The 10,061-nt window shown below is 36.8% G+C and overlaps 1 protein-coding gene across 3 annotated transcripts; it reads right to left on the minus strand.

Annotated features, from left to right (window-relative positions):
• Positions 1-1,264: 1,264 nt before the first annotated feature.
• On the minus strand, positions 1,265-9,197 carry LOC106761981. Of its 3 annotated transcripts, none has more exons than XR_002667826.1 (6): positions 8,937-9,197; positions 6,136-8,762; positions 4,253-5,989; positions 3,475-3,730; positions 2,541-3,394; positions 1,265-1,500 (listed from the first exon to the last, which is right to left on the minus strand). XR_002667826.1 is itself a non-coding variant. In XM_014645632.2 (5 exons), exons 2-5 carry the CDS (start codon positions 8,686-8,688, stop codon positions 2,835-2,837), a joined length of 5,106 nt encoding a protein of 1,701 aa, XP_014501118.1. In that variant the 5' UTR covers positions 8,689-8,762; positions 8,937-9,197; the 3' UTR covers positions 2,456-2,834. The 3 variants fall into 3 exon arrangements, 1 of the variants encoding a protein (XP_014501118.1); XR_002667827.1 differs by lacking the exon at positions 1,265-1,500 and adding an exon at positions 1,848-2,324; XM_014645632.2 differs by lacking the exon at positions 1,265-1,500 and having other exon boundaries at positions 2,456-3,394.
• Positions 9,198-10,061: the final 864 nt, after the last annotated feature.

Consider the following 10,061-nt stretch of genomic DNA (forward strand, 5'->3'; position numbering starts at 1 on the left):
ACCTTAAATTCTCTTGTGCCAAACTCTTCAAGCAAAATTAAGTTTGATACACAAGTGGACACACACTAAACTATAAATAAATAAAGAAAGAAAATAAACTAAATTATGAAGCCTAATGATAAAGTTAGAAGGCTGTTAAAACCTTCAAAGTTCGACTACTATAACTCTCTAACTCCTCCCCATAATCTATGTTCAACCTACTATGTGACATACATGTCACTAGTTGGCTCTCACGTGATAAACTTCTCTCATAAGATATCAACAACAAAGCAAATTCTCATAAACTCGATGCTCAATAACTTATGACCTTTCACCTTCCCTCAACCATTAGACCTCTTCATATCTTAACGCTAAGGGTCATGACCCTTCATCTTTTTTGTGTCTCTTTGTTTTATGTGTAATTTAAAAACTTTTCACCTTTTCATCTCATTTGAAATGATATATCATCATTACAACCTAACTAAATACATGTTTATCTACTAGATTAACATATACTTGGCTCACACCTACCTTACTAGAACGAGGTCATTCCAATTAAACTATTAATCACATTAATATACAAGTTAAACTAAAAGATCTATAATTAATTATGATTACTCAAGATTAGTATATAATTAAACCATATGACCTATGTGGTTCAGATAACCTATAAACATTATACAAAATACATTAATTATTAAAATATTAATTATCTTCTGATACACTTGGCTGGTGTTGGAATGTATTTTTTAAACTTACTCATGTTTCACTATAAAAGGATCCATACTATCAAAAAAAGATAAATATTCATAAAATTAAAAGCTTAGAACATTTGAAATGTTTGTGAAAATCTTTGTAACATAAACATAACTATATATATAAGAACAATTAAAACATATGATAACAATATAATGAAATTGCAAAATTATTTTCAATAAATATACCCATGCATGTTTGCTAGTCTTAATTAATTATAAATATGTAACATTAAAAAAAAGAAAGATGACTTATTTTATCAAGTTCGGTTCTTAAATTTTATTCCAGAATTTGAAACTAATTATTTATTCAAGAAAAAAAAATCCATAGAAGTTTAGTTATGATCGGTTTTTTATTTTTTATTTTCTTTAAAGATTGATTTATTTTTAAACATATTATTTTTAAGGAAAAAAATTGACATGTCCAAATCTAAAATCCAAAATAAACAGTGTCTAGTATGCAACTACCTCTATCCATGGCGAAGGAATTTTGGTAAATATGAGCTAGTTTTCTAAATTTTATTTTGTATTAGACAGTATAGCAAGTTATCATAATTCATACTTGAATAAATGAGTTTAAAACTAATAGCATTTTGGTGAAACAAGTTCTAATATTATACGGAGCATTCTCATCTACATTCAACTGTCCAACTATGTTGTATCATGAAGACAGCCATCGCAGTTTAGCTTCAACTTCCTCAGCGGGGTACTTTTGCTATTCATGACCAAATTCATTGAGGCTCAATATGCAACAGTAATGCCAAGGCTGCAGTAGAAACAAAAATAGCAAGAGATGTACATCAAAAAGGGCTGAATAAGCATTAGATAAAAAGAATAAATAGTTGTTCTAATATAGTATTTTATTTTCCTATAAGAAAAAATATCAATGAAAACTAGTTTTTTATTTTATTTTATTTTAAGTTCTCAGTGATTAACAGAATTAAACACGTATTTTATGTGTTTAAAATCATTATAAAATTTTAATTTTTAGAATTAATTACATATTAACTTTCAATAATCACTTACTATCTACATTTATAAAATTAAAAATTTTGTACTATTTTTTTATTATTATACCTCAATCCCAAAAAAGTTTAGAGGTCTAAGAGTAAAAGGGTGCAGAAAGTAATTATCTACACTTGCTACACAGACTAGGCGAAGCTTTGGACCAAATGGTTGCTTCTAACCCAAAAACAATGGTCACATTCATTTCAAGCCGAAGATTTTAACTATCAGTGTAAGCCAGACATTGAATCAGTATCAGGTAATTCTACCGTTGGAATCGGATCTTCAGCATTTCATAAGCTGCATTGGGTGCTGTTGCAACTAGCATCCATTGGTACGTGTTCATACTCATTTATATACCAAATCAAATTTTATGATTCAGATATGTTATGGTTAAATTTCAACAGGATCCTAATCCGTGCAATAAAGTTCTTTCCGTCGACACATTTGATATACCCAACCAAGATAAAAGACTAGCCATATACGAGAAAGAGGGTTGCAGATTTACAGGACCCTTCTCAGGGCTTAAAAATGAAATATAAGCTGGTTTTGCTGCAAGACAAATTTCTTTCGATGATCCTTGTGCTGAAAAAAAAGGGCAATTGCGTTACTATTTTCATAACCACCAGCTATCTGGCGAATTATGTGTCTAGTTATGACATAAATAGGACTGCAATTCCATTGAAGGTGGTGTTGTATTATTTGGCCGATTTCTATTTTCATATTTAACATTTGAAACTGAGGTCATGGGGAAAAAATTCTGTACAAAATATAGGCAGCCAAAATTCCATAGATCCATACCACGAAGATCAGCGCAACAACACTACTGAACTAGGCATAGCTGGGGAAGGTGCCCGCAAACCGTGCAAAAGAGTTGCACTTTGAAGTAACAAAATCCACTCCATCCCATTGATTTCAGCTCTCACGGCTTGAAGTTCAGTATAATGATAATAGGCCACAGCCATTAACAAAGTCGAACCAATGGCTTTGTCTGGTAAACTCACTGCTGAGTCTACTTGCTGCCGGCCCCTGTGCAGCTCAATTGCAAACTGGAGGGATCCATGAAGTTATCAGAGTCAGACATTCTTGTTTTATCTACCCATCACCATTGGAATCTTCAGAAGCTTTCATTGCTTCAGCGGTCACAAGAGCAACCACAGCCTTGTGAATTGCAAGATCCGCTCTGTAAAGCAATCTCTGAGCTCTCTCTCTCTTCATTCTAGCTATGTTAACTGCATGCTGAGCAGCTCCCGAGGCATCACGCACTCTAAGTTCATAGAGATCTGGACCATCAGTTTGATCGATCCCATGTCTATGAGGTCCATCCAACAGGTACTGCCTGTGGCCTGCCAAGTCATAGTAGCCCACATTCCACCTAGCATCCCCATTTCTCTTCCCTGAAGATGAAATTCTCTGATTATAGGAATCATTATGAAACCCAAATGATCCAAATTTCCTTGACTTGTATCTGTTATATTTGGGTATATGATTTCTATCATAACGGTTGTTTATAGAATAATATCCCATGCTGCCAACGTCTCGGGGTGAGAATATCGGAGAGATTTGGGGCAATGGGGAATCATCCACCGAATCATAATTATGCCCTGGGAATGCAAACTTTTCATCACCATATGCCAACCCATTGAATCTTCGTCCTGAGGACACACCAAACAGATGTAAGGAGAAGTACATAACTTGTTCAAAATGTTAATCATCTCATGAATGAAATACTCACCGTAAGGATGGAATCCATCCTGTTCATACAGAACATTGTTTGAATGGCCTGAGACCGAAATTTTCTTTTGTGATCGATGTTTTGATCCTTTGTTTGGTACTTCCAAACCTCTTGGTTTCAAACAGAAAGCAAACATAGCTGGCTTCTCCAAAGCCACACCCTTGTCCAAGCACCCATTAGAAATGGGAATATTATTCTTCGTCACGGCAACTTCCCACTCCCTCAATTCATGTTGATATCTTTCCCATAGAGGTGGCTGAATAGAGCATAAAAAAATAGAGGTAAATTTCCAACCTTGATAACGTGCCCAAATATCAGGTGTTCAAAAGAAACAGACAATCTCGAAATGAAACAAAAGGTAAATTGCTTAACACCACCATACTTTAAGATAATCAATTGCTCAATCAATAGGCAGAAATATAGACTAGAGGCACGAATGGTTTCCACATAGAGAAATTCAAGCAATAAAAAGTGCTCACGTCAACCATCATCCTAAACAAACCAACGAATAACAAGTGATTTAGTAACAACTAAAAACACCTAGCATTACATTCGGCAGGCCTTCAGCTTGCTGATAGGTACAATTAGGGAAAAAAAGAAAAAAATAATCCACTGCCGCACATATTAAAATCCCTTCCCTTTAACTTCTATATCCCCCATCCTATTCATGCGTAACGCTAGTGTATCATTCAAAATGTAATTAATCAGTACCAGGGTGAGTAACAATCCTAAAATAGAATGATAATATCATAAATTACATATATCATTTAGACAGTACCTGAAAATGTCGTATTAACGCCATTCCCTTCTTCTGCCTTTTCTGCTGCCAATATTCATAAATGATTTTGGTTACACAGAAGGGCCCAACATCAACAGTCAGTTCCTCTATTTCAGTTGGAGTAAAATGATCACGCTGCTGAGCATATGCAGCCTTCTCAAACATGTCCATTGTTTTCTCAAACATCTCATTGGAGATCCCATCCATGAAACCATTATCTTTCTCAGAATTTTGAATAGTCAAAATCCACTGCTCATCTTCACTATCCAAATCATACAATACATGCAATGGATTCAGAGCCATCTCTACATCTGTTTCAACTTGTCGAAAATATTTAGAGCCACGAACAAAAGTAGCTTCAGCTTCATTATCATAATTTTCTTCTATCAAGACAACACCAGGAATAGGTATATTTTTAACTGAAGCAGCACGGATGTTCTGGTTGTAGCATTCCTCGTGCATCTCCTTGAAAACAGCCCACTGACTCCGATCAGGAAATTCTAAGATCCAATCCTTCCCTCCTTTCCACATCATAGCATGAGTGTAACGATTTGTTGATCCAGTCTGCAGAAACTGATGTGCTTTGTAAGAATACCTTGTAATGCCTGCAAGTTTTACAGAAAGTTTCCACTCGTTGTGATCAAACAATTCTAGTACAACTCGAGCACCGGATTCTCTCCACCCCTTATCACCAAGGGTAATCAACACATTAGCCCCACACGATAAGGCCTCCAGATTCTTTTCAGGACTCCTAGCAACATCCAATGATTTCTTCTCGTTAGCCTTTCTAATTCGCTTGTGAGGCAACCCTCTCTGTCTCTGATAATGGCTTCTGTGCCTTGAATTGTAATCATACCCAGAAATAGGCACTGAATAATGTACTTGTGTCCTTGGTTTCTTAGGTCCACTGCTTAAACCATTGTGAAGAGAATCACCCTTCACATCAGACCACCCATGAGACTGGAATCCAAAAGATGAGGAATTATTCCTGTTCCGGTGCCAAGAACTTCTGGGAGCTGTTGGGTTGGGGCTGAGACTGACACCTCCATTTGCATTCCAGGAAAAATCAGAAGAGTGTTGAGCATCACGCAAATCACCATCACAAGGTTTCTCAAATTGATCAACAGAAGGTATTTGTACACTCAAATCGCACAGGAAAGAATGAGAATCATCATTGGCTTTAATCTTATCAGATAAAGAATTTGTAGGAAAAGAATGGTCAAAGTGACATGTTTGCCAGTCTGATAACTGAACATTGCGACGCCTCTCAGAACAATCCAACATGGAAGTTCCATCGGCACTACGATCAATATTCTCGTAATTTTGGGAGAGAAGTTGATCACTGCAATTAGATGGACTAATTAATAAATCTGATTTGGCACAAGTCAATCCATCAGGCACCGCATCCTTTGACAAAGTAATCATATTTTTCTTCACATTAAATTCTGCATTACGGTTAGAGCAATCATCGATGCTAGAGCAGTCATCTGTCATCGGACCAAAGTCTTCCTCATCATCTACCAGTGCATGATCACAAAAGCTAATATGAGCTACTGACTTTTCCATCAGCAACTTCAGATGTAAACTAATAAAAAATGTAGGTGCAGCAGCAAAAGAAAGTGAAAATGGAGGAATCTTCCTCTTGCCAGAGTCAGAATATTCACTGGTATCAGCCTGAGAAAACTCTCTGGAAACACCCATAATGTTAATCCCTGGCCTAATCCTCTTCTGCATGACCTGTTCATGCAAAATAACCAAACTCAAATAGCAGTGACTGGGGGTTTTGGCAGTATACAATATTAAATATAGTACACATAACCTTGAAATGAGGTGAAGGACACGGAATTACCAATCAGCAAACATAACGAAGTTGGAGAAAGTACCTTGACTAAGGGGTTCCCTCTGATGGACGTAATTGGATAGTCACTAGATTGATTTTGAAGTGCCTGGATGTTATCATATGTGCATTCAGAGAGATGGAGCTGCTTACCGAGTAAGCAATGTCTCTGAAGTTTTGAATCTAAATACAACCATTTTGAATTCTTCACTCTGGAGAAATTGTAAAAAGTGAACACAAGAGGCTTCCTTATACCATAAACACTAGAAAACCTGAATCGGATCGATGTAGCAGGCAACTGCACGTCAATATACTTCCCCTGTTCAGCAGGTTGATGAAATAACCGAAGGACACAAAAGACAAAGGCTGCAGCCATCATCAAGCAGCCTTCAAATAAGAGAAACCTCAGTCCAGCCACATTGTCAACAAAAAGCATCTCCAAATGAACTCTTGGCCACAGGCTCATAACTGTACCATACTGAAGTAACAGAATAGCACGGAACAACCACAAATTCTCTAATTTGAACGAGCCATTCAACACAGATTGTGTTGGATACTTTAAGCCAAACTTGAATGTTGCTGAACCAGTTTCCAAAAAAATTTTTAAAACCCCCCCATTATGTGTGTAACACAATGGTCCCTCCATCTCACCCCTCCCAGCATTGGACCCTTTTACATCCATAGGCCCATCAGCCTCAGGATCGAAAGAAATGGAACAAGATGCAGTTGTGTTAACATGTTTATTTAGAGAAATATGAGGTAACATTGGGGTTGGCTTCCGAAACCGCCTTCTAAAATAGACAATAGGTCGTTTGTCATCTTTAGGGCAATTGAAGCTTTGCAATGGAGACTTACCCCCAAAGTTATCATCTAATTTATCTTCTGATAAAGAATCTCTGGAAAAGCTGTTTTTCCCATCCCTCGGGGAACTCTCAACTAAGGGCCTCCCTGTTTTTACAGCTTCGTTGCATAATGATGAGGCTGTACTTGGAAGTGTAATAGGATTTTTCTTTCTCTTAACCCCGTTAAAGGCAGAAGATTTAAACCGATGGGAAGATCGAGCCAACCAAGAGATTATAGGCTCTGTGTCCATACAGCTTTCAACACAGCTATTATTCTCAGTAATAACATCTCTTATTTGCCTTTCTTTGCTGGACAGGCTTCCCTTTTGCTGGCCAGAGCTTTTATTTTTCCTTACTGCTCTTTTTTTCCCTGCTTTTCCAGGAACTTCACTTGGAAGTAGCAGGAGTTTGAACCTCTCCGTTTCGAGATTAATCCATTCTTCTTCTCGATCATCATATTTGACATGATGACACTTTGTTTCTTTGTTATAATCATCGACAAGACCATGATACCAAATTTGGTCCAAAGGCCAAAACACCTTAATTCTCTGGTTCAGTATCCAATGTTTATCTAAGTCACCTAATGAAATTTCATAAAAGTGCCGCCTCTTGCGGGAACGACCTTTTTCGTTGTATTGTTTCCTCGGTCTCAAGACTCTGCCAGCAGTATCAACTGATGCTGATTCTGAGCCTGAATGAGACTTAGACGCACAACTATCAATATTCCGACTAGAAGAGATCAAAAAGGACAACCCATTTGATGATGGCAATGTAGAGGGCTTACTACTTGAACAAAATCCGGCATAATTTGGATCAAATCGTGAAGACAGCATCCTTGCTGCATTCTCTTCAAGATTCTCCTCCTCATCTTCCCGCATATAATCAGATATTTTATTAGCATCAATCAGAGGCTTAACCTCTTTGGCAACTTTATTTCTATCTGGAGCCAAAGACTTTTGCTTGTAGTCAGATGTTTTACTATCATCAATCACAGGTCGAGCCTCCTTGGCAACCCTGCCCCTATCCGGAGCCACAGCCTTTTTCTTGTAATCAGATGTTTTACTACTATCAATACGGGGCTTAACCTCCGTTGCAACCCTATTTCTATCTGGAGCAAATGCCTTTAGTTTTCTGTCCTTCTTCAGTGACTTCTTTGAGGAGGAATCACCACTCTTTACAGCAGATTTACTCTTAGTTCCCTTAAACTCATCAAAATCTCGTTTGTGTTTGATCTTTGACGATTCAATCCCCCTGTCCAAATCATCACTACTTAACTTAAGTATCTGATCACCATGGTCACCTGTATCACTGGACTCTCCAGCCAACTTCGGAGCCAAGCCAACTTCAATTTTCCTTCTCCCCACAAAATCCCTCCTTCGCTTTGGAATGTAAACATTTTCATCAAAACATAGCGAGCCTTTATTCAGCAAAGTATTGATACCTGATCCCTGCTTTGGCTCCAACTTTTGTTCGCACAATTCCTGCCTGCCAGAAGCATGCCCTTTCTGAAATTCTTCATCGACAACCTTCTTCTTGCCAGCATCAGCATTCTCTAAGCTACTTAGAGACACTTCTTTTCTGGTCTTCTTTTTCTTGTTCGTATTCTCATAAACGCCCCCAGGATGACTCCCTTTCCTCTTTAAGCCCTTCTCTGGACTCTCTTTTCTCAGTTTTGGTTTATACAAACTCTTCAGATCCAAAGATCTCGATTTTTTGGGAATTGCAGTACCATGGGTGCTCTCCTCTCTATCTTCCATGTACAATAAGCAGAACAGACCGAGACTCTACAATGTTCACATTCCATCATACATGACTGTGCGCTTTTTCAGATCTGTGACAACAACCACATGAAAAATCACAAAAAATCTCTCAAACAACGCAAAAACTAATATCACGATAACCATTCCCACCATGCACTGGACTAATTGCATTATAAAAAAATAAAAAAATACAAAAACATACCAAACATATTAACTGTAAAATCATAACGAAATAACACACATACCTAAACCAACAACACAGCACGACACAGTCGATTCCTCCCCAAAACTCGGCGATCACGATCACGAAACATGAATTAGGGTTTGAATCCGACCCAGGCGATTTAAAACCCCCAATGGAATCCCAAATTTTGAAATTAAATTCACCGACAAATTCGATTTCTACGTGTTTATATTTTGTTTCAAAACCCGCGAGAGACGCACGAGAAGTAGGGTTTCTTTTGGTTAGGCGAGTAAGGGTTTTTAGATTGAAAAAATACTGAAAATAATAACTAATGGAAATGGTAAATAGCATGAAAACACTCCAACACTGATTTGGCTCGACACGTGGCTTACTAAGGTCCACTTGATGGAAAATCCTTTGCATGGGGCTACTATTACCTGCTCGAGGTGTACAATTAGAAAATGGGGCTGACCTTTTTGAAAACGTGCGCTGCTGTAGGAACGGCTAGGATTGAACTTGTTGACCCGAAGGTAACGAAGATTCCATAAGGTTCCAGAGGTTGCACGAGGCATGGGCGATAGGATTTATGCACACCGCCTATTCACGAGAAAATAGAAAGTAAAATAAATTTTAGTGAAATATCGGAAATGCCATCGAGGTTTTTGAAAATAGAACCATGCAGTCAGTTCAGTTCCACAACGACCCCTCAAGAAGTGTTAAATAAATATGTTTTTGAAAATAAAAAATAAATTAATGTTCATTTTCTTTTTCTATTTTCTACTCTTTTAGTTTTTTATTTATTTTTCCTTACTAATATTCCTATAATTCTTTCGTTTAAAAGTTTTGTGTTCTTTTAGCTCATTTTTAACATCTTCAACTATTGAAAATTATCGATGACAAAAAATAATAACAAATGTGTAAAATTTTATAGAATCAAAATTTTGTTTAACTCAAAAAAATAATAAATAACAATTTTTAAATAGTGGAATAATAATTGTAATAACATTACATAAAAGTTCATGCAATAATAAACTAAAGCACGTGTTCAAAAGAAACATATCTAAGAAATAAGAATTGAGTAAAATATTATTTTCAACCAATAGATTATAATTGAAACAATCGGTTGTGATAAAGTTAGTAACTTTTTTTTAGAAAGTTAGAAATATACATAAACACAATATTGACT

Source organism: Vigna radiata, chromosome 5 (assembly GCF_000741045.1).
Source record: "Vigna radiata var. radiata cultivar VC1973A chromosome 5, Vradiata_ver6, whole genome shotgun sequence".
NCBI classification, from domain to species: domain Eukaryota; kingdom Viridiplantae; phylum Streptophyta; class Magnoliopsida; order Fabales; family Fabaceae; genus Vigna; species Vigna radiata.

What these genes read in the sequence shown, in the direction of transcription:
- LOC106761981 (XM_014645632.2), bottom strand. Translation starts at nt 8,688, where the DNA reads ATGGAAGATAGAGAGGAGAGCACCCATGGTACTGCAATTCCCAAAAAA. An exon ending in CGTTAATACGACATTTTCAG is followed by an intron (nt 3,731 to 4,252) that starts GTACTGTCTAAA and finishes TGCTCTATTCAG; the next exon opens with CCACCTCTATGGGAAAGATA. An exon ending in GGATGGATTCCATCCTTACG is followed by an intron (nt 3,395 to 3,474) that starts GTGAGTATTTCA and finishes GTGTGTCCTCAG; the next exon opens with GACGAAGATTCAATGGGTTG.